A 27,207-nucleotide genomic window follows, 5' to 3' on the forward strand; every position below is an offset into this window, starting at 1 on the left:
CATGCCCCTTTAATTTCTTCTGTAAGGAAAAGGCAATTTTTGCATTATTTTTAAACCCTTTATATCACTTAATTAATATTTACAATTTCGAGTGTCATAGTGGATCTCGGATATTTTTTCGATTGTCCATTTATAAATGCATATTCATGGAGAAGAGTTGTTTTATTACACTCAGTCGTAAAACTATCAAGATTTGAAGTTGGCGACAAGCAAAAAGTCAGTATCTTAATTAAAATCATAACAAATCACAAACGGAGAATAAAGACACTAACGCTACAAATTATAAGATATAATTGACCTTAAATAAAATCCATAATAAGAATTATATTAAATGTTGAAAGAATTTAAAAAAGAGTAAACTGCTCGGGATCAAGATCCTTTGAATAATTTAGCCTCCCCCAACTTGATGTTTTGCGTGAAATAATTAATATTTACTTAAATCCAAATATTTTAAATATATATTTCGACTAAAATACAACTTTTTTTATCATATAAAATGCAAAAATGGGTTCTAAATACTTTAAATATGAGAAAATCCCCAGAGTTCTCTAAAGTTCTCTAGAGTTCTCTGTTTAGTAGTACTCGTTATTTATGTCTCTGATTTCACATATCGCAGTCTTCTCAGTGTTTCGCATTTATTTAATATACATGTACAAATAATTTCATTATAGTTCTCAGTAATTTTAAAAAAAAATTGTTATAATCGTAAAATTATAAAAACGTATAAGTAATTTCTTGGCTTAAATTTTTGTTCTTGGTCACTATAATCTGAAAAATTGCTTTTTTCTGGATGCTCTATTTTCCGTTTGTATAAAACCGGGGGGGACATTAAGCAAACATTTGGATGTCTCCAATCTGTAAAGCGAATTTTTTAAAACTTCTTTAAATGTACTTAATTATAAGTGAGTATATACATGTATATACTGGTATTTATTTTTTTACGAATACTTATATGAGTTCTCTGATTGACTGGAGTCTTTCTGCAGACTGAGGGAACTTTTGGGGTTTTCTAGATTTTCAAAATACACGGCCGCTGAAAGTTATAGTTAATTAAAATATGCTTGTCTATTATACATGCACATGTATATATTTACATACACATACAATATACTGACTTACAATAACTGTCAGTGCCCGTTTCAAAACCCATTATTTTCCTATTTTTACTTCTAATAACTTATAACACAGGAGCCGGCGATTTTATCAATTTGTTGTAAATAAATGAGAAACAAGCAAAATCCTACCAGTGAGCTTCACGAAGCTCACTGGTAGGATTTGTGCCTGTTTCTCATTTATTTTCCAGAAATTGATAAAATCGCCGACTCCTGTGCTTATAATAAATGTTTGCCGTAATGCACCTTGATCATATTGATAAAGCTACGGTTATAAAGCACCAAAAAAGAAAATTCATAATTTCTCAAAATTTTTCAGTTAAGAAACCTGTAAATATATGTACATACGGTCCGGTAGAGGCTCCTTTATTGAACATATCTTTTATAATGGCTCTGGTAACATGTTTAACGTCCTCCTACAGCGTAAAATGAAACCAAAAGTTTTAAATTCAATTTTTTTATTGCCCTTGATTGGTCCGAATAAGAGGGGTCGAATTCCCCTTCAACCATGTCAGCAATTCCGCAGTAAATACAAAAAGATGGCGGCGTCCATGGACTATTGCCCCGGAGGTGCCGAATTTGACGAGGACGACGAATTTGATGATGGTTTTATGTTTGGTCATGATGACATAAATGGTTTTGAAAAATCTGAGGCGCTTAATGTATCGGTAATCATGTTAATGCAAAGAATGAAAATGTTAGGGAATATGTGTAACCGAATTTCCTCGATATAGGAATATTTTTTCAAAGCATAAGAGAGTTATAGCCGAGGTCTACACAGTTACTCATAATCTGTCACTTTTGCACATGTTTCAGAATGGGAACACTAACCATTATGAAGACAGAGGCGGTTTTGGAACGCCTTCACTGAATTCAAAATCACCCAAAACAAAGTCAGTGGCATTGGACAGAAAAATGAAAGAAGCAACCACAGTGGGTGCAGATGACTTTAGAATGGCTATTTTGAGGGGGAATTTAGATGCCATTAAGACTTTTATCAATAAAGGTATTCTAAAAATTAATTTTTGTGGCATAAAACATATTCTATTGTAACTCCAAAGGCCCTTGTTTCTGGAATAAAAATTACCCTATAGTATTCAGCTATCTCAACAACAGAAGGTATCTATCTCTGCATTGCCTGGAGTGCTCCATCTTCAGTTAATTGCAATATTTTTCACTTTCTACAGAAAAGCAGTGGACAGGTATATATTTCCTATCTCTTCTACGATAATATATCCTCAAAACCGCATATGGCATGCTTGCCTTTATTTACTTCTATCTGCATATAAGCAGCATCCAAACATTTCTCACTGACTGAAAGTTTGTGTTTCACATCAAGAACCTCTACTGGTCCCGGGGAGAATGCAGAAATTAAAATCAAATTGTTTTTTGAAAAATTACTCTGTGATAAAACATTGCAAAAATTAAGCATGGTGATCATCAACCCAAAATTCAGAAAACTGCACCTTATTTAACAGATAAAAGCTTTGTTTCACACATCATAACCTGCAATATTCCTAGCTTTCCCAAATCCCCATATTGTGAAAGGTAATCAAATGATGCGAATTTATTCAGCCCAAGACCAGTAAATAGAGGTTTGTGTTGTGAAACAACATTTCCTGTTGACAAGCAATGTTTGGATGCTGTTTATGCAGATAGAAGTACCAGTAAATAAATGCAAACATGTCATTATATATGATTTTAGTAGGTACATTTTAATAGAAGAGATTGGTAGTAAACACTTTCCAATTGTGTTTCATGGAAAGCAAAATTGATTGCAATACACCTCTACACGGTAAGGGGGTACTCCACATTTTTTGGAGCTAGATGCACTGTACCTTTTGTTATTATACTATAGGGTGAACTTTTATTATAGAAACAAGTGCCTGTGCATCATTCCCTTTTTAGAAATGTAATATGCACAGCCATCATCCAATTTTTATCGCCAATCCTTATATTTGATTTGATTTTATTGCATAAATTCATGTTTATTTTGAGTCAAACCAAAGATTGAAGTGTAGACTGTCACCATGTTTACAAGTTTAATATTAAATGAATAAAAATTTAATAAATGTTGAATAATGATTGAAAAATGGATATGCCTGTCCACTTCTCTAAATAGAATAGCCAATGGTCTGTACATGGCTCCCTGCTATTACTTCATGAGAGAAAAAAAGTCAGAAATCAACTGTGGCATTTTTTTTTTTGGCTTAATTGCTGTTTTGGAATAGTTTTTCTCATAATAGATAGAAAGAAAGTGCATATCTATCGTACATTTATATATACATACAATGTATTTGAGAATATTTACAAGGAGTAGCCAATGATCATTCCAGGTTACAAGGTGAACACTGTGCTGAAGTGTGGCTGGACTCCACTGATGTATGCGGCCAGCTCAGCTCTCCCTCAGATTGTCAAGTTCCTGATTGATAATGGAGCTGACCCTCATAGTCACAAAGGTAAAACCAAAAACTCAGAATCAAGAAATCACCAAAAACTTGTTTGTTTGATTGACTGCTGTTAAGGTGAATATGAATATAAATTCTGTTGTATTAGATATTGCTGGTAATAAAGATTCAGAGATTAAATTTATGAACACAACATGTTATTGTAAGATCATTGAGTACCGGTATTTTTTATTCACATTTTGTCAGAAATAAACAAATTACATATATCTTTAATCAAATTTCTTATTAAATGAATGGTATGAAATGGGGGTTATTTAATCCATTCTAAAATTTCATTATTTTGTTTGGATTCCTATTTCACTGTTTGTTTTTCATGGAAGTAATTTAAAAAACATGATTTCTATCGGGGTTCTCTGAATAATTGTAGATATGTACACTGTTCTGATGGCAGCCTGTGGGTCAGCGGCCAGTAGTGAGGAGGACATACTGCAGTGTGTCAGTTACCTGCTGGAGAAGGGGGTCAATGTTAACGCTCATGACAGGTAAACAACAACAACAACAACAACAACCCCCCCTCCAGTAATTACTATCTCCATCATATAAATATTTTGAAGATTATTGGTTGTTTCATGTGCTCTAATCATTTTGTGTATAAGTATACATTTTAGGGAAAAAAATCTGTATCACACAGCCTACAGACATCAATAAGATGGTGGATGTTGCTTTAATCATTATCAATTGAATTGACTTCATTTCAGTTTTTTCCTAGATAAAACTGTACTTTATATAGATCTGTACAAGTTTGTTTTGTTAAAGTTACACAACTTGCCATTGAGAATGTAAGTCATATTGTTCAAAGATTTTTGATATCAGTGTACCTACATGTATCTTCAATTTTATTGAAATTAGATCTTTCAATTTGCTCATTGTTTGGCATATTCCACAGAACCTATATAAAAAACTTGGATGAACGACCTGTTTTTCAGTGACTAGTTCTTGTTAGTTAGTTAGTTATGTACCAGTCAAATGTGGTTGTCAAGAACTTGTTTTGTTTATAATTTTGATCATGTTTGATTTAGATGTCATGTCTTCACTTATTCCAGATATCACATGTCTCCACTGATGTATGCCTGTAGAGAGGGTAGGGTCAAGGTCATATCAAAGCTCCTTGACAACCAAGCCAGCATCAACAAACAGGACTCCAGGGGCTGGACAGTAAGTCCTTAACCAATCGCAACTTCTCGGGCCTTTCCGGCAAGCTCGGAAAAACACCTCGAATGTATTACCTAGGCGTCCATGACAACCCCCCTTTTTGTAAGCTTGAAATAAATAGAACACATTTTACGATCTGTTGAGATGTGAGCTATACTTCATTAAAGTAAACGATATACACTAAAATATAACACAGAAGCGACATACAAGACTGTCTAGCCGAAACTTATTTAAATGGGAAGCGACTCCATTTTGTATAAAATTCTAACATCCAGTGATGTTAATACATTTGAGGTGTTTTTCCGAGCTTGCCGGAAAGGCCCGAGAAGTTGCGATTGAGTCCTTAACGTGACTCCCTCCCAGAATTCATTGTACATTTTGTTATTTTGATGTTTTTCAAGCTTTCTGCTGTGTGAAAAATAAAGAAATATAGCATATGTATTCACATGAAGAATATGATGTATTCCTAAATACATGTACATGTATTTGTTGTCAGAGATTGATTCCTTTAATTTCATTTGCTCTAGCTCTCTAAATCTATTTAAATTTTTATATTTGAAGAATGTTTCCATGTTGATCTTTTTTGTATGTGTACCAACACTGTTAGGTTTTTCCATTTCTAGTCACTAAGTTGGGCGGTGAGCAAGAACCACCAGGGGGCAGTGAAACTTCTGGTGGAGAGGGGGGCGGACATTAAGAAGGTCCACTGTGACGGACAAACAGCACTAGACATAGCCATTGCCCAGGATCTGCAAGCTGTAAGTAAATAGGCGAGCAGAGTATTGAAGAAATTTTGTAACATCTGTTAATGAAAAAAAAAATTTCAAAATGTTCAAATCTTGTCTTACAAGAATTGTGATACATACAATATTGGTTTTTTGTTCCAATTGAAACTGGTAGCTGTCATAATTATACATACCAACTTTGAATTTGTAGATTATAAAATTACTTGGTGGAGACACAAGCAACAACAGTACAAATAGCCTTAGCTATAGCAATTCAGCATTCCCTACCACTAATGGATGGACACAACCACCCAACTCCAGCATCCCAGAAGTGTCAGGGCCATCCAAAAAGTAAGTCATATCTGAACAATTAAGATGCCTTTTTCTGGCAATGATATTTCCTTTGTCATGATATAAACTTTTGGAAATCTCTGTACTACATTACTGTGCATGTAATACATGGACTGTATATCATTAATTTTCATTTGTTTTCAAGTTATAAACAGCATTTATTTTTGTCTATATCTGACCCCCCAGGGCCATGATTTACGGGGAGCTGGAGCTGTTCCTGACCGGCCTGGGACTCAATCACCTGGTCCAGCTGTTCCAGGAACAACAAGTGGACTTTGACATGTTTCTGAGGATGACTGATGAGGACTTTATTAAGGTAAATCTACATTACATATCAAGTATGACTAGAAAAAACTCATATGAATCATTGATGTATGAATTAACAAAAAGCCTATATACTGTGATTATTTTGATGATATTTTCCAAAAAAAAAAAAATTACAGGACCCTTAAAAAAATGAAGAAAAATCACTTGGGTAAAACATCTAATAGACATATCTTTTGAAAAATAAACTAATCCTTTGATGATAATATGTAAGGTTACACATCCACTATACATTTGTCTATAATGATGCACTACTTCTTATGCAAAGCTTCTTTTGTGTGTGTAGGAAAGCCTTTAACCATGTGTTACTGTAAAGCTTGGACATTTAACATACATTTAACTACTTCTATAGCATTGAATCATGATTTTTTGAAGTATACACTCTCATAACTGCCGCGGTGTGTGCATACAAATTGAATAACGCGCGTTAGCGCGTTATGAAAATTTGTATGCACACACCGCGGCAGTTATGAGAGTGTATACTCCAAAAAATCATGATTTAATGCTTATATTTACATTTTTTAACTTCTTGCCTTGTCTGCAAATGTGAATTATACCTTAAAATTCCGATCTTATCCTAAGGGTAAGTTAATATTAACGGAAGAGCCACAGTAACAGCCACAAGCGTGAACTTTGATTTTCGCTTGTGACGTTGCAGTTTACAGCGTTCAACGTTTGTGACGTCATAATAAAAGTTGTCAATTTGACCTTTGACTACTTGTTGCATTTAGAGGCATTTGAAGATCACAGAATTTAATGGGAAAACACAGTAGAATGTAAATATACTGATTTAATCATGAGCCTTGATTTGAAACCTTGTATTTACATACATATACATGTAGGTTAAGCCCCAATAAAATTCCTGGAAAAAACATAAAACAGCTATCAATCAATTAAAATTATAATAAAGGTTTTGCTGAGAGATGTTTTAGGAATTACCGGTAATAATGTTTTATCAGACATCCTAACAAATCTTTTCTCCAGATGGGAATTCAACAGATTGGGGTTCGTAAGAAGATTCTGGATGGAATTCACATGGTCCACAAACGAGAGTGGGAGAAGGAGAGCCTACCAACAGTCAAATACAACAAGAAAATGAGGCAAGTGTCAGAGTTAAGTTTGATTTGAGCTTTCCAGTGAAAGTTCAAGATTAAATGACGATTGGAGTGGAGGTGCAACTGAAATACATGTTGATGTTAAAAGATAACAGTGAGTGTTGTACAAGGGAGAATTTTAAATCTGAAGTTAAGTTGTCTGGTAATATATTGTATTTTTGACAACTTGCAATTCAGAAACACACTTTTCTCAATCCAAAGCTCTAATAACTTGTTAAACCTGATGTAAAAGGTTCAATTGTTTTGAAAAATTCCACTTCCTAATTTTGACATACAAACTTTTTTTTTTTTAAAAGTTTCAACATGTGAAAAATGAATAAAACTGTACCTTAACATAGTCATTAACATGCTCTTTTGGTTATTTCAGTTGTGTAGAAGCTGTTGCCATAGCAGCCAATATAAGTAAACACATCAAATACTTAGGCAGTACCATACACTATATTGCTGACCAAGTAACAGGGAACTCTTCGGTGTTGGAGATTCAGGTACAACTTCCTGTGATACATAACAAATTTGATACTGTGTAAAAACAAAACATGGATTTGCTTGGGTTTGAACCTGAGACATTTGACATATCAGTACCTTACTGAGCAGACAAATGTCATATCTTATAATAATGAATCATACATAGTAGGTTGACATAATGGTCACAGTCTATCATGCAAAATAGGTTAACCTTGTCGAAAAAGTAAATGATTTTGGGGTTTTTATTCCCCCTTTTTCAAAGAAGGGAGGGCATATTGCTTTGCTGCTGTCCGCCTGTCTCTTTGTCAGTCTGTTTACCAACAGTTTCTGTTCATTTTCTTAGCAGAGGTTGCACCTATTCAGTATTGATGAAATTTGGTATACAGATTTATTATAATATTATCAAGGTCAAGTTTAATTTTGGGTACAATTGAGCAATTTTCGACAGGGTTATGCCCCTTGGACTTGGACAAATTTCAATTATTTGCAGTTTGTGTTTTTCGTGGATTTTTCCAAGGGGGGGGGGGGGGCATATGTGTTTCACGGTTCACAAACATTTCTTGTATTATAGATAGATGAGTGAGAATAACAATATTATACTTTATATGAGAATAGTACTTTGATGTATTTTTGAATTGACAGGATGGAGCCACACCCAAGCAGCTACAGAAGCATTGTGAAGAGACACTGGCTAATGTAGAGCTGCTACAGAAAGAGCTGGACAGGTTGTCATCAAGGTTACAAAAGGTAAGACTGTGGATAAGGGTAGTAATAGTAAAGTAATCTTCAAGGTTACAAAAGGTAAAACTGTGGATAAGGGTAGTAGTAAAGTTATCCTCAAGGTTACAAACGGTAAGACGGTGAATAAGGGTAGTAGTAATCCTCAAGGTTACAAAGGGTAAGACAGTGAATAAAGGTAGTAATAGTAAAGTAATCCTAAGGTTACAAAAGGTAAGAATGTGAATAAAGGTAGTAATAGTAAAGTTATCCTCAATGTTACAAAAGGTAAGACTGTGAATAAAGGTAGTAATAGTAAAGTAATCCTAAGGTTACAAAAGGTAAGAATGTGAATAAAGGTAAAGTAATCCTCAAGGCTACAAAAGATTAGACTGTGAATAAAGGTAGTAATAGTAAAGTAATCCTAAGGTTACAAAAGGTAAGAATGTGAATAAAGGTAGTAAAAGTAAAGTAATCCTCAAGGTTACAAAAGGTAAGACTGTGAATAAAGGTAGTAATAGTAAAGTAATCCTCAAGGTTACAAAAGGTAAGATTGTGAATAAGGGTAAAGTAATCCTCAAGGTTACAAAAGGTAAGACAGTGAATAAAGGTAGTAATAGTAAAGTAATCATCAAGGTTACAAAAGGTTAGATTGTGAATAAGGGTAAAGTAATCCTCAAGGTTACAAAAGGTAAGACAGTGAATAAAGGTAGTAATAGTAAAGTAATCATCAAGGTTACAAAAGGTTAGATTGTGAATAAGGGTAAAGTAATCCTCAAGGTTACAAAAGGTAAGACAGTGAATAAGGGTAGTAATAGTAAAGTAATCCTCAAGGTTACAAAAGGTAAGACAGTGAATAAGAGTTGTAGTAAACTTGAGAAAAGTAAACCTCAAGGTTACAAAAGGTAAGACTGTGGGTAAATGTTGAAGAAAGGTTGTCTTTAATGTTACATAATGACAGTGTGTAGAGGTATGCTGTATGGTAATACATGAAGTAAAGTTGTCACCAAGGTCGCAAAAGATTTTTGATAGAAATAGTAATTGCAATGTTGTCACCAAGGCAACAAAAGATTAGACCGTTGGTAGAGGTAAAGATTGACGGGTTAATGTCAAGAAAACAAAAAGTAGAATGTAGAATTTTTAGAAGAGGTTACATGTATGACAGGATGATTATCACACACGCTAACAAAGTTTGGACTATTGGACCAGTGTTGGTAGAGCAATAAGTTAAAGTAAGGTTGTTTTCAAAATAACGTAGAACCATTTTAACAAGGGCTTGAACTTTGGGTAGTTGTGTCAAACAGTAATGTGATGAAGGCCTGTCTATTTCATTGCTAGCCACTCCGCCATGGCTCTTTGAAATAAACAAGATTTGTCTGGCTTTTGAGCTAAGACTATGCAAATGATGCATATTTCGCTTGAAACCGAATCATTTTTAACTTGTTTTGATGCAAGAAATTAATAGCTACATCTTACTGAAAGTCCAAGGTCTTGATAAAATGGTTCTAAGTGAAAATTGTTGATTAATATAAAAATAGAAATCATTGTTTCAAAATCTAAAAAGTGAAACCTCTGATAGTATTTTTATAATAGTGAAAATTTAAACAGGTTAGTATATTGGTAAAGGTTAAAATTTAAAATCTTGTCAACAAAATTTCAAAAATGTAAGACAGTCACTGCTAGTAGGCTGAGGTAATAGGTTAAAGTTAGATTATTACAATCGTTACAAAAGTTCTATTGTTGTTGTAAAAATGATCTTCAAGATAGTGCAACAATTACAAAGGGATTTATAGAAAGTAGTACTAGTATATTGGTAAAGGTAAGGATTGAGAATTTTTACTAAAGTAACAAAAAGTTATTAATAATAGAAACCATAATTGAAAGGGTTTGATCAATATAACAGAAGGTTAGACCGTTGTTAGAAGTAATGATCGAAAGTTAGTCATCAAGGGATATGTAAGAAAAGTAGAGGGTTTGTCAGAAATAAGGTCATCATAAATGTTACAAACATCTAAATTATTGGTTAAAGTTTTGACCATAAGATTATCACTTTTGAATATAACAAAAGATTACTTTACCATTAATAATATAAATGTCGGTAGAGGTGATGATTTGAAAGTTATCAGCAAGGTAATAAAACCAACAAAGGTTAGAAAGCTGGAACATGTAATGATTGAAACAAGAATTTTAAGCAATTTTATTCACATGAGAATTTTGTGAAAAGAGCACAGACTTAATTTTCCAAGAAAAAAATGCACATTAAATTATAACACAAAATCGTGGATTCACGTCTTGTGCGCTCTCTCCTCTTGAAGTTCACTAATTGAAATTTGTTAAGAAAGGTCGGATGTATATCTACAATTCTATGATGTTAAAAATATGAAAATATGACGCCCCATTAAGGTACATGGTAATCTAAAATACTAAAATACAAAATATATTGTTGTTGTGGTATATCGCCAACAATCATGTAAATTTACGCAGCCTGCTGCATTGTTAGGCCCATTGTGCTTCCGTTTTCAAGTATAAAGCCATTCAGTTTTATTTGTTCTTCCAAAGAATGCTTTAGAAGTCTTAAAATACACATTAAGTTTTAATCGTTTTTCGAGTACTTGGCGTACAAGAATAGCATTGGATTGACGCCTCCCTTGCCTAAAATAATAAACTATGAGCTTTCTTTCATAGCTTTTGTAGATTTGTGTTTAAAAAGAGATGTGCACACTAGTATATTTTAAAAAATAATTAGGAAAAAAATATGCTTAAAAGTTGATGCCAACCTTGAAAAATTGTTGAAGTTTAAAATACAAAATTAATACATGTATAAGATTGCAGCAAGGTTCTAGTATTTATAAATGAAGTAAAAATATCTTCGATAGTTCCTGCAAAAACAGCGATCTCTTGCAAGAGTTGTTGTTCGTTGCATTTTGCAGAAGTTTCAGTTAATGCGTGTAGGAAGTGCGCAGAATCTCTGTAGCGCTTTGAGTGACAGAATCAATGGCAGAGCATCGGTATTGCACAGACGAGACAGATGTTGTGCCAGTCTGGTGAGATCGTTCACTGGCAATAAATTTTGTAATGGTTGTAAACATTTTCATCGAACTTGAAGAAAGCCGCCTTAGTAAATGTCATTTTACTTGGGGTAGTGATTGGTTTATTAGAGCTCCCGATCAGTCGGAGGTACACTCGTATTTCAGGCCTTGGGGCTGATAGAGAAAGTTGGCCAAGTGAATTAAAACATTTTACTTGTTCAGGATAAACGAATGCTAGAATCTGCGAAAGTGGGTTTTTTATCTTTCAGTTTACGATATGAAAATCATAAGTAGCCTCTTTTATTAAGTCAAATACTGTGTTTTAATAAGAGCAAACTAGGTTTCCTCTGTAGATCGAAGAACATGTAACGATCATTTGTATTATAATGATAATACTGGACGTTGATCTCGCAATTCCTGGTTATAAAATTTGAAAACAGATTTTTCTAGGAAATATGTATTTACATGGCGACATATTTGACAATAAGCCAAAGCAAAATATCCCCTATAGCTATAATTCCAAGGCTTCTCTCTTAAAAAGGAAGCAAACAAAATCACATTTAAAAAAAAAAATAATTCCACGATTACGAAATAGCCCAGTACGTAGAAAAGCGATCATCGGGTACTGGATAATTCCTGGAAACTGCACTTGATGTCCGTCCCTCACACACTTTAATTACAGTCTCACTCTCATCCCTTTGGTGCAACCTTGGCATTCTTTGAGTCTCAGTGGAGGCGTGTGTAGAGTCGCGCATGCCTAACACGGGTCAAGTTCTAAGAGTTTTTGGTGGACTGGTACAAGGTTGTTTCTAGATTCATCTGTACGGTTTCAAACGCTGCACTTCGCAAAAAACCCGAAACCTTTAACCCAGACACTTTTGATTGCTTAATTTACAACTTCCTTGGCAGGACACGGTTCATGAATGCAATTCTGTATCACAAGTGAGAAGAGAGTCTCGTTAACGAAGCAAACAATGATTTCACATGTTTCTCTTTAACCACACACGCTAATCCCAATTAACCCTAACCATTGCTAGTTTTGCATTTGTTTTGAAAGAAGTCGTGGTTTTTGCAGAACTAAGTGTTTTGCTTATAGGCTTTATTCCAGTGCAGCATTGCAGTCAAACAAGTGCATTAGGCATGTTTGGTCATTTTTTTAAAACGCAGTTTTTCGGGAGGAAATCTGTGCTCATATAATTTTGTCAACCGGGACCCACTCATGGTAATGCATCTACTAGCATAAAAGGATAATGAAATGATTTATTGACACTGTGGGTGTTTTAGCTGTAATAAAATACATGTTTGAAAATAATGGTGACAATCATGTATTTTGTTTTCCTGAAATATACGTTTGTAATTTTGTGTAAATACTAGTACCCAATAGCAACATGGAAGCTGTGTCAATAGGAGTTAAGGGTTAATATTGAAAGCAACGGTAAAACGTTATTATTATTACTGGGTTTTTTTCTTTGATAAGACTTTAATTTCCAAGGCCCGATGCCACAGAGATTATTAAGAACTCTTACCGCTCAACGCCCATATGACACGAGTTTAGTAGTCCCAGTCTATATATTATAAACTTCAAATTAAAAACAAATATGTCAGAAGATGGCTTGTAAAATATGAATGGTAAATACCAGCATTTGAAATCCGCGCCCTTGTGTTTTGTTGAGTTAACAACTTTAACATCTTCGCTAGCCAAAGGCTTTCGGTCCACTCCGCTTCCCATAAACCCAAGTAGCTATAGGTTTTCGGTCCACTCCGCTTGCCATAAACCCAAACCAGTGGACTGAAACCATTGGCTAGCGAAGATGCAGCTTTAGAAATACGATTTATTTATTTTAGTTTATTTTTTACTTTTACAACATGTATATTAAATTACGAGGATTGATGAACATTGATATCAAAACACATGTGTTTTAACGAATTCTGCGTCCTTCGTTATTAATATATGCCATGAATAAATTGCTTAATACGCTATATAGATGTACCTGATATCCTTACACTCGGAAGTGAACTGCCAATTTAAAACCCTGCCAAAGAATTGTAAAATCTAACAAACCGTTACATTTTAACCCCACTAAAGTATTAATTTTATAGTATATTTTTCAATTAGACATTTAATTAATAAAGATACCAACCGATATTATTAGTCAAATTCTGTTTTAATTTTCAAACTTAAGTAATTTTGTGAACAAACCTGACATCGCTATTCCTTGTTTTTTAAACTGTTCGATGCATTATTCTGAAACATTTTTCTAAGATATTTATTTTTCCTCGTGCACTGCATGTTTGCCTTTTATAAGTTTTTTTTAACTTGATGTTCCTTATGACTATACGTTTTCTTACTTTGCTTTCAACTAAGACTCAAATTATTACTGTTTAAGATATTATTACCAATATTCATTTTCTGACTGATACACAAATTAGTATGAAAGATGTGTACTTTTCTCTTTATGTTGAATACAAATGTATCATTTGGCAGAGAAATCATTAACTATGATCATATTTCTAGTTTTTGCAATTCGTTCGTTGTTCTCTATCTTAACTATCAAATTTTTAATTCAACTTTTTAAAATTATTTTACAGTAGCAAATTACGGGGGGAAATGCTAATATTTTATTTCTGCAATTGCAGGTTTTTCAAAAAAGAAATGTTGACCCGCCAGACCTTGTGACGTCACCTAAACGCCGGAAATCACGCGTGAATTATAAACGTGTTTTAGTGGCCAGTGCTGTGTGTGTTCCTGTTGGAGTGGCGTTATATTACAACAAAGACAATGTGATAAACCATTTTCATCGGATCTGTTCTTTCACCTGAAAACAGAGATAAACCCGAGGAGTATTCTAGTCCTTTCAGTTCAAAGGTTGTGACACAATACTGTTTAACTCATTGACGTACTTAATATGAATAATTGTTGGAAAGATTTTCCCTGTGCCAAAATAAGTGACATTAATTTCAATCACGAATGATTTAAATCTTAAAAATTAACAGTTAGCGATAGTTTTCTGACTGCTGAGAGAGAGAGAGAGAGAGAGAGAGAGAGAGAGAGAGAGAGAGAGAGAGAGAGAGAGAGAACATACTTTAATAGTCATGTTTCTCAGGAAAGAACATGTGTTTGTGTAAATATAATCATAAATCAAAAATCTATATTCATTTTCTTTTAAATGATTGAAATCTTTGATGCTTCATTGATTACTCTTGTAATAAAGTTTTCATTTTTTTATTGTCGCGAGTTTGTTTCTTATGGATGTATGTAATGATTAAAGAATAAATTCAAAAGAAGTCTCTTTTTATGAATCGATGATTTATCTTGATTTTTAATGAGAACATATTTTAATACATAATGTATAAGATTGAGAAACGTGAAACATAACAATAGAAAAACAAATAAATACGATATAAACAAAGCCAATATAAATATTTCAATAAATACTGTATTCAAAATTTTCGCGTTCTTTTGTCACTATTGTGACGGTGCCAAGTCACCTGACATCACAGTCCTATAGCACTCCTTAAAATTGCACTTTCCAAAGTGGGTGACATTACAAGATGGAAAACTTTTATCCATTCAGAGAATTGCCATTATCATGGAGACCAGGTCCCTTACAAGTATGAATATCCACGCGCTTGGAACAAAGTTTACATTTGACATGGCAACACCAGTGGAATTTACAGTGACATTTGTCAAATTGCGTCACAGTCTCTGTGTCGTAGCCCCGCCCACAACACATGATGTCACATCCGTCTGTCCCCAGTGATGCCTTGTTGCACTGGCGACCTGCTGTACCAAGTGACCCTGAAAAAAAAATTAATGAAATAGTCGCATGAGTTTTTATTTTCCTTAACGTAAATCTTCCCAAAGTAACTTAAATTAAACTGTTCACTAAACAATTGTTATAGATTGATTAAGTATGATTTAAAGCAAATTTAAATGGCCATTGACTTTGGGATGATGTCCTGTCGATTTTTGTCGTCATTCAGCAATTAGACAATAGAAATCAGCAGTTGACATTCTTTACATATTCAAGGAATATTTCTCTTAAAGCCAGCATCAATTTTAACTTGTATTATAAGTTACATAATACCCAAAATTCGAGTTCTTTTTAAAATAGCTGAACGCGTATCATCTTCCCAAGTCAATAGTTTTCTAATCCAATTCTTTACCCACAAACTCTTCATGTCGACAGATTTAGCTACAAAAACTTGAACGATTTCGATTGTATGAGTGATGGTTGATTGTTTACTTTTTTCTGATTTTTTTTTTTTTTTTACAAACAGCGCATTTTGGTATTAAGATGGCGCTAGCTTAGACCAGGGGTTTTCTTTTTATTCAGCCACAATGGGGTTTTTTAAAGAGAGAATTGGATCGGCAATCCTACATTTTGGGAAGTTTTATACATATTGTTGTTAACGAGGTTAAAAGAATGTGCGTAAACAGGCTGACTCACCAATAGAAAGGTCCCGTACACAGTAATCTGGAGAGGCCTCCATATAAACTAAATCCTTCCGTGTTGGTTTCTTGAAATGGTGATTTGCGACAACTATTCCTGAGCCCCCTTGGTCAATCATGACGTGGGTGGCGCCGTTGTACTTCCGCTTCAGGTATTCTCCAACACGTCGGAAAGGTTGCATAGCTTGCCAACAGGTTCTAATGGTACAAGCACCGCTCACGCCATGACACTTACAGGCGAGTTTCATAAACTTCTTGACAGCCTGTAGATGGAGATAAATGGAGATCATTAAAAAACGTACTACATGTATACTGTATTATGGTTTTTTTTTAATAAACAAAGCCACAAAAAAAAAAGGAAACCAATTCAAAAAATTACAACTCGTAAAAGATAGCTGTATCGTGATTCACATCTTTAAGGTTTGTATCATAAAAAAGTACTCACCCGTCTTCCGGCACGGTTGTTATGGAGATTCATCAGTGCGCGTGCGTCACGCACTCTCCGTTCTCTTGCATCAATAAACATCCGGGAGAAATGGCTGGCCCACCGCACATTGTCGCTGCATCCTCCCCACTCAAACCAGCCCGACTTGTCCCTCCCTTTTCCCACCTTGGTGGGGTCACACCCACATTGTAGTAGGTTACCCTTGCTGCAAGCTCGTGTGATGGCGTGAACAACTCCCGCCGAGGAGATGGCATACACAAAGGCAGACTCTCGGCTCCCTACTAAAACAGGCAAATAGTTAATTCAGAAAAAGTCGTAAATGAGTGCAAACAAAATCACATACGTACCTAAACAAAACCTTGTCATTCTAAAGGGGCAATCTAATTAACGGGGTTTATTTTGCAGTCTTTAGAACTTATTTTTATATTTTCCTCTAGACCAATTGATGATCAATGGATGATTTTGTTTTCCCCAAAGTTTGGCGTTACTTGGTCTCTTTTCCAAAACGTATGTAGCTATGAAACGTTAAACAATCCTTAGTACTAGGAGGTTTTGCGACATGCGGCTTTGGTAACCTCATACATGTACGAACGAAGGATGATTTTTAGGTCCTACATTGGGATTTGATACAGCAACCTCTTAATAAAGCTAATCTGAAACATCCACCCAAACTACTCTACCATGTGAACAATATTATTTAATCATTATTTGGGTATCGAATTTTATCATTTTTATACAAAATAATTTGCTCCCTTCTGTCGGTGTATGTAATGTATGGATGTATAAAATTTATCGTTTTTACCGCTGATTAGCAGTTGTGAAGCAATGGTACTTAGTATAGTCCTCTCTATTTAACCAAACACAAAATTATGAAACTGAAAGTCGTACACTCATTGGATAGAAAACTGAAAACTCATGTTTTCTTTAATCTTCAAGAAAAGTGCATGTTTAGCGCTTCTCGGCAATATTGGTCCGTGTTCTAATACGCTTCTGTTCCCTAATTAAATATATATTGTATTGCATCCTATTTTATCTTTGAAAAGGTATCATACTGGTGTTCCCGGAATTTAGATTGAATAGATGTTTTCGATGAATACTAGATTCACGGCCACACAGCTGTGTAAAAACGTCATTGCGTTAGAATTTGCATTGTTAGAGTGCTTTATTGATACAAAAAAAAAATTACGAAACTTGCAGGAATCAATCCCAAGACCTATGGATCAAGCTGTTTTATCCCAACTTTAACCCACTGAAAATCACAGATAGGCATGCGTGACGTAGAAATTCGTAAACATTAAGGAAATAAGATCATTTTTATTCATTATATTTAAAATATAAATACCAGATAAATGGAAAGGTCCGATCCCCTATTACCTATGAGTACATCTATTGAAATTAGACAGACACGAAGTTTGATTCTATTCTGAACCTATAGAAGGTCATCGTCGAGAGAGGGGTGAGATTTTATGAAAGTAGTTTTAAACTGAAAACAGTATTACCTGAGAAAACAACAAATAAAAACAAACAAAATCAACAAGTAAACATTACACCTTACAGTTGCCGTTTCTGCGACCCTGCGCTTGTCTTGTTCTAAAGCGCTTTACTTAGTTCCGGATTTTCGCGGCTCTCGGATAAAAAAACACTCTTCCTCTCGAGTGCTCAAACTGTTTGGGTGTAAATTCAACGATCTTGTGACACTCGGACGTTAATTTTAAACCATTTATCCCTCAATTATCCGGATAATAGGCAGAAAATACAAGGTTTTCGCTCGGCTGGAGTGCTTCAAGTAGTTTGTTAGTTTTATGGTAAATGGAATCAAAACAACATGTAAGGGGCAGTTCTCTGGGTGAATGGAACATTGCACGGGGGATCAAGATTTGGGTTCCGTTCGATTCAAGAGAGTTTTTGTTTGCCGCTTTGTACTGTTTTAAATGTCTCCACAAACATGCTTGATTTGGGCCGATCTTTGCCCCTAAGGATACTATTTGGCCAGGCTATTAGCGGTTGTGTGATTTAGTGGGAATTACTGTCGCAGTTTCTGTGTTCTTTTGTCTGTTAATTGGATAATTTCCTTCAATAAACAACCTCCCACATTCATGGTCAGTTCTTCTTTTTTTTCAAGGAAAAAAAATGAAACCCAGTACGATGTTAATAAATAGAATGCGGTCTTGCCCTTGTGTTACATTCATAAGTATCTATAATATGATGCTCCATATGAGCATATACTACCAAGCGTTTTTAAGTTTTGGAACAAACTCTCAATTTCATCGTTTATGGTAAGAATAAAATAGGCCTATGTTAAAAATTAAACCATACCGTATGTAAATATTAAATCAAAGTATTGAAACTCCTTAATGGGATTCGTTTTTATAGAATTGGAACGTACTCGTTTTGGCCAGTTTTAAGTTTTTATTTCATACATCGCCAACTTCTTAATCAGTAAGTTAGCAAATAAATATAGTGAATATCACCCAAATTCTTCTTTAAAAAAATCTGCAAATTTGAAACGGGGCTTCACTGGGTTCGCTCACATAGTCTACATTTGCGTTGAGTGACAACAGTTTACTTTTTTAAAAATCATATTGTAGTTATGTTTTAAAGTATATATTGTAATTATGTTTTTAAGTATTAGAATATCTAGACATAATAAAAAATGACAAAACAGGCTCACTCCCTTCATAGATAATTAAAGCAAAAATGTGGGGAATTTGATATAAGGAATAAAATAAAAATGTACTCTTCCTTCATTTATTAATTATTTTGAAGTACAGACTCATTTTCGTGCCAACTCATTCAATGTTATATTGCATCCCGTCAACCAAAAATAACTGTCTGCTGATATGATATAATTAATAATCAAACAGTGAGAACAATACATGCTGAAGATCAGACCGACCTTGTCTGTTAAAGCAAAATCAAACAGCAGAGACGTTCTATAACAGGACCGACCAATATTTCGCAATTAATATGATTTTTAATGAAACCCGTGGTAAAGATTACACAAAACAATATAAGACACGCGCGGGAGATTCTTTCAAAATACCCACCTATCTAGATAGCAATTTAATTACCTCATATATGCCACTGATACCTCTTATCTTGGAGAAAAAAAAATAATCCGCGCCAAAAAACATAATCCCAAACCCTGATATTTTTCTATGATATATCCGCAAGTGAAATAGCATGAATTAAATGAAACCATTCGATAATAATCTCTACATTTCTGAGTAGAAATTATTTCCAAGCTTATCATTTTCGATTGCTGGTGAAACTGTGGAACCCCACACAGGGGTCATTTCAGCCCTGGGACCTGTCCTATATCACGCCAGGGGTGAGAAATAGCACAAGTTTAAGTAAATTAGAGCTTTCTGTGAGGTCTAAGACCAAATCACTCTGGGCTCATGACAACCTCCATTGGTTTCTATCTTTTTCTAATATCATAAAATATGAATGCAGATACAGTTGTACGGACTCCCGAGATCTCGCTTTCAACGAGATTGTGAGAGATATGGTTTACAGCAATTGCTAGCTTTGAACGAGACATCAATCTCACAGGGGCTATATGTTCTATTTTCTTTGTATGCGGAAGAACGAAATGTGTAGTACTCGTAGTAACGAGGATCAAAAACGTTCTCAGATACACGTACATATGCTTTTTGTAATGAAAATGTACAGTTTATAAATGAAGGGATTTATTAATGCATTGTATTGGTATAATTTAAATTCACATATCCATAATTGTAAAGTATAGTCAAGGATTATAACTGGATAATTATATATGAAATGAAAATATTCCTCACTTTAAAGTGTCTCCAGTGTTTATCAGACTGCTGCATTCTCTCATTAACCCTACCTTTCAACATAACTTTCCCGAACACAGACGCGTCCCTGTCCAGAGTACTGCAGTTCCAGCGATGAAACCGGAACTGGCTCTGGCATTCCTTGATGCCCATCTTGGCCCCCTCCCCGAGACTGACCATCACCCCCGGATGCATCCGACAGAGGCGGCGCTGGCGACCGGCGAGTCCCGGAATGTTATCACACAACACCCCCGCGCCTACGGCATGGAGCGGCAACTGACTGATAAACCTAAAACGACAACAGCAATCAGGAATCAATATACTAATACACTATAAGGACAAAGCGTATATACAATCGCAATTGATTGATAAACTTACAAGAATAAATCAGAAATCACTACATGCATTAGCTTCTTCCATAATAATAGCTATTGGCTGATAAACCTACACGGACCAAAGCGATCAGAAATCACTATACATGTACTTATACATTATAGTAATTGACTGATTAACTTATATACAATATGACAAAAGATATCAGAAATCACTTGCTATTACATACATTACCATTGAATGTTAACTTACATACAAAGACAAAAGCAGTCCGAAATACAAGTACAAAAGCGATCAGAAAAATTACATCTTTTACGTGTATTGCACAATTATAACAGAGTATGGATGCGAAAAATAAATTGAGATATTCTTTGAATGACCTTTATGTGAGAACTGACTTCTTTGAATGAACTCAGATCTGAATTATGATGTTAAATCGGAGTTGAATTATCTGAATACTACCAAAAATGGCCAGTTTTTTTGCTAGGTCAAACCTGTATTCAATAAGGTTGTGACATTAAGAATATACTGTCTTTAAAAATCTGATTTGGATTGGTAAACGATTCATGGATACTTTTTCCCCTTGATCTTTTTCATTTAACAAAATGAACCCTTTGTGTTGCATAAAATGAATCGTAATTACTACCCATATTTTAAAATTTAGCTTTCAAAATGAAAACAAAAAGAAGATAAAAGTTGATAAATGAAGCCTTGAAATAACAAGTACATAAGTTAGGCACGGTTAGTTCATAGCGTCTGGCGCTTCGCCTTTTGTCGTAACACATCTTTGTTTATGTCTTATCAATTTGACGAAAATAGAAAAATGCCCATAATAATGTAACCATGTATTAGTATAACATTTCAAGTGAATTGTTTCTGCTCCCCATCAAGTGGATTTTGATGTTAAGACTTTAATGCATTTTGTTAAACCGTCAATAATCTTCAACAACCCATACCAAGTTTTCACGAACTTCTCATTAAAACAGACATTTTGAAAAACAGCAACCAGTCATATTTTTCTGGAAGAAAGATAAGTGTTTCATCTCTTGATTTAATTAACTTTGTAAAATTTATTTCTGTTTTGTTTACTAACAAACTAAAATTAAGCACTTTTTCATTTCGCAATAAAACGATTCCTCGCAGACGATATAAACATGTTTGTCTTCGCGAACAGAACCAAAAAGAAAATCCAGACGTCATACTCAAACTTTCAAACGCCATTTTGAAATTTACAAGTAATCCTTCTTCGTTAATTTTCAATTCACACTTTATAATAGACTCGTACATTGGTAATTACACGTTGTGTGCAAATTCTCAGCGTCCATTATATTCATCAACCCACGTGATCTGAAATAATAATCCTGATACTACTCACTAAATCGAGCCTCGCTATGGGGTAAGAACGGATACTGTGAGTGGAATTAGAGTTTGTGGTGCCTTAATTATATTTATTTGAAAATATTAATTTTATAAAGCCAAGAGGAAATTGAATTGTTTTGGAACATACGCACGTGTCGTATTTCGAAACTCATTGCCTAAATTATAAAGGTTATTAGTGAGGCAGATATATATAAAAAAAATTACTTACACAGAATTTGATAACTGAGTTCATATATACTCATGAATTAAAATGGCAAAAGTTGAATGATCTTTATATTTGTTAGTAATTCGAGGAAAAACTGATAGATATGCTATCATTGAATGAATAAATTCATTATTAATTAACTGATGGATTATAATGCCTTCTCTGAGTAACGCACCACTTGTTCCAAGACACAAACTTTCTTTATTGCATATATTGTATGTACTTTCGCGTAAGTCGTAAGTGCAGTTAAATTTTCATGTTTAAAAGAATTTCTATGTATCTTAGATATTTCCTCTGAATAACAGCTGTGGAATTGACGATCTATTTCCGCCATGACACCAACTGAGACAGAATGCAGCACAAGCCTATAATCCACATTTATGGCGTGGTCTAAATTAGACTGATTTTCGAAGATTTAACTCTGGAATTTGAGCAAGGTCGATCTAAAATTGTTCATCTGATAGCATCAAATGTATCTTTACTTCTCCGATGTTGAATTATAACATAAGGTTAGTGTAATGATGAACCAATGCAGAAAGTAACATGGGAAAAAAGGAGGGTGTTAAGTTAAGGGTAACTTTCTATTCGACATGGCAGACAACTCTGTTAAAAATGTGTCTTTTGCTATTTTTTCCAATTGTCAATGAGTCCTCACTCCAAAATAGAGAAAGAATCAATTTTTTGGAGTAATTTTAAGGTGAATCAAGCAAAATATATAACATATAAATACCCGCTAGTGTATGTGTCATATAACGAACTGTTTAAAATGCATTTTTATATAAAGATTAAAATGCTATTTTTAATAAATCATACAAACTTATGGGTATGTAACACATAATCCATAGACTTAAGTAATATAAACTTAATATTTATACTATAGCTAGATATTTTAATCTAAAAAATCCTGCCAAAACATAATTTAAAAAAAATTTAATCTATGACTTATTTGCAGAGGTTTATGCAAGTCCTTTGCTGATTCGACCCAAATTGCACTTTTAAAAATGTCCTTGATCAAACTGGTTTTGGCTCCTGTTTTTGGCGGTACTAGGGCATATAGTAAGTACTAACCGAGTATTCAACTAAGAAATAATGAAGAAAGTACTTATCAAATCTTAGTATTTACAGCATTTGTCTCACATTTGAAAGTATTTATAATAAAGTAAAAGGAGGGACTTAGTCTAAAAATTGACTTCATATTATAGATATTACAGTAGGGTTTTCATACAAAGTTGACTCTTTCTTGAATATCGAGTTCAAGTGAATGAAAAATTGACCTTATCTCTTGCACTAAATCGAAAGGACACTTTGAAACTGCACATATGATATATCCGGTCTAATTAAACTAACACGGGCGTTAACAAGTATACAAAGTTGTCTATATGCATAAATTCATATTTTATTTTACTCATAAATGAGTTATACCCGGTGTAAATCAAGACATGCCACATGCTTATACATCCAATTACTTGAATATATATTTTACTTAACAAATCCCAGAAGTGTGATATCTATGAGAAATCTCGATACGGAGTCAAAAAAAAGGAAGAATCTCAGTAGGTCGGTAATAAGATCTATTTTTTTGAAAGGCTTTTTTAATGATGTAATTAATTTTTTTTACGGGATTATTTTTCATGAATTTGAAAAACATTAGATTATCTTGTTTCTGAGATGTTTAGAACACTTTTGTCATGGTTTCGCTGCAAATGTTATATCAAGCTTGGGATGCAATCTCGACCCTCCGCTGGTCTTATCTCGTCAAATCCCGCGAGACCTTGTTAGGGGAGATAAATCAATGCCGATTGTTACCATAATATTACTGCAGTTCACTCAATGATAAATCGTTCTCTATTAACTCTTCGCATTTTTCTATCTTATAAACGGCAAGATAGAAACTTTGGTCAAGTAGTGCGTGCAGATTAATAAAATACAGGGGCATGCAGCTGCATTGCCGACTTTGAAATATTTCTTATAAATTGAATTTAAAATACTATAACCAACACTTAATCATTCATTTAAAACAAGTTCTTTTTTGTCTAGAAGCGCAAAAACTTGCAGGTTTCAGGAATTTTTTCATACATGTATCATTTCACTGAATCATGACTCTCATCTTTCTTGTGAATGAAAGTAATTTAAAAGATAAAACGAACAAAACTTTTACCCAAGTACATGTGTTTGGGACTGAATTACATCGAAAAAGCTCAAAAGTATAAATCAACTGAACGATTATTTAAACTGAATTACGGAAAGGGCTTAATTTGATAGACATTAGCTTATTTTGAGATTCGGGTAATCCCTGTAATAAGTGCTTTTAATCAAATTGCAAATAAATCTTTAACTGAATCTAAACTCACCACCACGTGCTTTCCACCGGCAAAACAAGAATCCCGACTAGAATTAATAGAAATCCATTGAGCAAAAACTTCGATGTCATCGCGGGGAATCCATCAGGAATAGTAAGAGTCATTCGAAGTATCAATTACCTACTTATGTCATGGATATCATCTTAATCAAATCTCATTTAATCTCAGTCAAGAGTCCTTTAAATCATCCACGATATCTTAAATATTTTGTAATACATTTTTCAACTTCAGAAGTATCCAGCTCGTTCTTCCAAAAACAAAACCTCTTTTTCTTTGATCGAATGAGATCTCAATCCTTTTCTTCAAAAACTGAGTATATGAAAATAAATATTTTTTATATTCCTTCTTCAAATTCAAGAAGCACGGGGGTTGCGGGTTGGCGGAGAGGGTCGATCCCCGTGTCAATCTCGTTTAATGCCGATCGTCTTCTGGACTTGACAAAGCAGGGGCTAAAGAAATAATATTGCTTTAATTCTTAAATAGCTGGGTAAATAATCCAATAATATTTTGGTCACTTTTGCTTGGAGGATAAACAATCGGAACAAAAGCGGTAAAATTGATACGGGAATTCCTTTAACATGACCAAGTATATACGGTCCATTCAACGTCTCACCGCCGAACTATACAATATATTCCTTTCTCCACTCCTAAGTATTCAATTTTTTTCTGTTCCTTTCTGCACTCTTTCATTAAAACGATCGACAGTCTGATAATTTTTCAATGAAATGAGGAAGAAAATAATAAAAAGGTGTATCTTTTTTCTAAGTTTGCCGTGATAGACGTTTATATTACCTCTTCTTTTTATCTGATCAGAGGGGTCAAAGGTTACGGTTGCCGTCTGAATTGGGATTCGATACAGACAGTGCTTACATCACAAAATAGCAGTTTGATGCTCGCTACATTTGCCGTACCAGAACTCATAATTGTCCTCCTACCATAAACATTCTACCAAAACTGTGTTCAAGAGAATTTCGAAAGCAATTTGAAAATAGATGCTTTTGTAAAAATTACATCTATTCGTTGGTGGGGAAACAGACAGCGAAACATATAAACCCAGTTTAACATTTGGCAAGAATTTTTCAAAAAGCTATCTGATTGATTTATAATACTTTTCAGAGATTTTAAAAATTTTCCATATATAAAATCTGTCAGAAAGGTGTGACCATTAAAATTGGGCTTATCTCTTTTCTTGGCATTCTTTTGCACGTGCGCGTTGCCAGAGATCCAATCCGCCGTACATTCGCACGACAACTTTCGATTATTCGATACGATTTATCTGTTGTAGAGTTAATTACTATCGGTAGAAAATTTGGAAGGATTATAAGAGTAAATAAGTGAGTAATACACCCAAGAAGGGGTTTACGCGTTCTTTGGTTGTGTGTATAAAATAGATAATAGCAGTAGCTATCAATGTTGGAAAATACATACAAACAGAAATTGGTCACAAGTAGCATTAGTAACAAACTTTAAGCAAAGAACGCATATTCTTAATTACCGATAATTTTGTAAATAAAATACGAAACAACAACTTGGAAGTCATTTAAGGCATATATAATTTTGAAGTATTTCCGTACCGTAATTATATTATGAATTATAGATATCATATCAAACCATATTATGATAATAGGTATCTGTATGACATGACATTAAGCGGTTTTTTTTTTATAAAGATCAATTAAATCTGGTCAGTAAGCTCGTTCATTGGAGTAAGTAATCCTATTTGGTTTAATGAGGAGCAAGACATAAACGTAACACACCAAAGTCTATATCCTATCTACTTTGTGTTTTTGAGAATGTAAATTGTAAGGGTTTATCTAATATAAATAAGATAAAAGAAATTGTAGAATCAAGTGCCAACTTTGTTGATTTAAATTTTGATGAGAACTTACGCTAGTGTTTCCAAGCTTCCGTCCGATCGAGATTTTCCGGCTACGTAAAGAAGGAGGCAGACGACACTCAAAAACGAGTTATGAAAATTCATCCCCGAAATCCCTTTCAATGAACGGCATCGTACATTTGTCATCAATTAATTCCACTTGAGAGGAAATTAACTGGGTCCAAGAAAGTTTTCCCAGGTGTTACAGACTATATCCGCACAACAAAGGTTATACATGAAAAGAAAGGCCTTCCGTCCGGTACGGATAAAAGTTCAGTCACTACAAAACGCCTGTCCGCGAGTGTGTTTTGTTAGTTTTCGCATCTTAATTGAATGTGGTAACGTAAGTTCGGCGGAGTTGGCTGACTCGGTAAAAACATAACTATTGTATTTCACTCCGAATTTAATTTCATAATAACAAAAGCAGACGGCAAACAGTTCTCCAAAGAAACTGACATCAGCTCTGATTTGATGAAGGTCTGCAAGCCTTTGAAGTCGAGAGAATTCTGATGAGTGCCATGTTGTTAATAACAGATTTTTTCCTTCTTGTTGACATGCTTCATAAATTTATTTGGAGGATTTCCCGAGTGTTTTGTGAGGATTTGGGAGGATAAAGAGGCTAAAGCCAAAGGACCATCGACCCAAGACTGAGACCCACTGCCCGAGAAAAGAGATTCTTGTGTGACCGCGAGTCGATAATCAATTACGTCAGACATGCTGCCCGCGATCTCAAAGAAAAGATTTCTTTTGGTCTCTCTTAGATCTTCTGCTAGCTAAATACCCAACTGCACGATCAAAAATGAAAATAAAAACGTGCTGAATTAAGAGAAATAAAAACTCTGCGGACAAATATCATGAAAAATTATCCAATTAAAGGATATCAGCTAGATTAACCTA

The 27,207-nt window shown here is 34.2% G+C and overlaps 2 protein-coding genes across 5 annotated transcripts; one reads left to right on the plus strand and one right to left on the minus strand.

Moving 5' to 3' along the window:
- The first annotated feature begins 1,612 nt into the window (after positions 1-1,612).
- On the plus strand, positions 1,613-14,758 carry LOC105340174 (ankyrin repeat, SAM and basic leucine zipper domain-containing protein 1). The gene is made up of 12 exons (XM_011446096.4): positions 1,613-1,780; positions 1,929-2,118; positions 3,449-3,571; positions 3,948-4,062; positions 4,624-4,735; positions 5,356-5,490; positions 5,669-5,808; positions 5,995-6,124; positions 7,117-7,232; positions 7,615-7,732; positions 8,355-8,459; positions 14,096-14,758. Exons 1-12 carry the CDS (start codon positions 1,652-1,654, stop codon positions 14,276-14,278), a joined length of 1,596 nt encoding a protein of 531 aa, XP_011444398.2. The 5' UTR covers positions 1,613-1,651; the 3' UTR covers positions 14,279-14,758.
- Positions 14,747-27,120, minus strand: LOC105340175 (protein Wnt-2b-A). 4 transcript variants are annotated; one of them, XM_011446099.4, is made up of 5 exons: positions 26,324-27,120; positions 20,210-20,445; positions 16,357-16,634; positions 15,910-16,174; positions 14,747-15,257 (listed from the first exon to the last, which is right to left on the minus strand). In XM_011446099.4, the coding sequence occupies exons 1-5, from the start codon at positions 26,455-26,457 to the stop codon at positions 15,022-15,024; spliced, it is 1,149 nt and encodes a 382-aa protein (XP_011444401.1). In that variant the 5' UTR covers positions 26,458-27,120; the 3' UTR covers positions 14,747-15,021. The 4 variants fall into 4 exon arrangements, with proteins under 4 accessions (XP_011444401.1, XP_011444400.1, XP_011444403.1 ...); XM_011446098.4 differs by having other exon boundaries at positions 16,357-16,637; positions 26,324-27,118; XM_011446101.4 differs by lacking the exon at positions 26,324-27,120 and adding an exon at positions 24,426-25,128.
- Between the last annotated feature and the right edge of the window lie 87 nt (positions 27,121-27,207).

The sequence above is a fragment of the Magallana gigas genome, chromosome 4 (assembly GCF_963853765.1).
Source record: "Magallana gigas chromosome 4, xbMagGiga1.1, whole genome shotgun sequence".
NCBI lineage: Eukaryota > Metazoa > Mollusca > Bivalvia > Ostreida > Ostreidae > Magallana > Magallana gigas.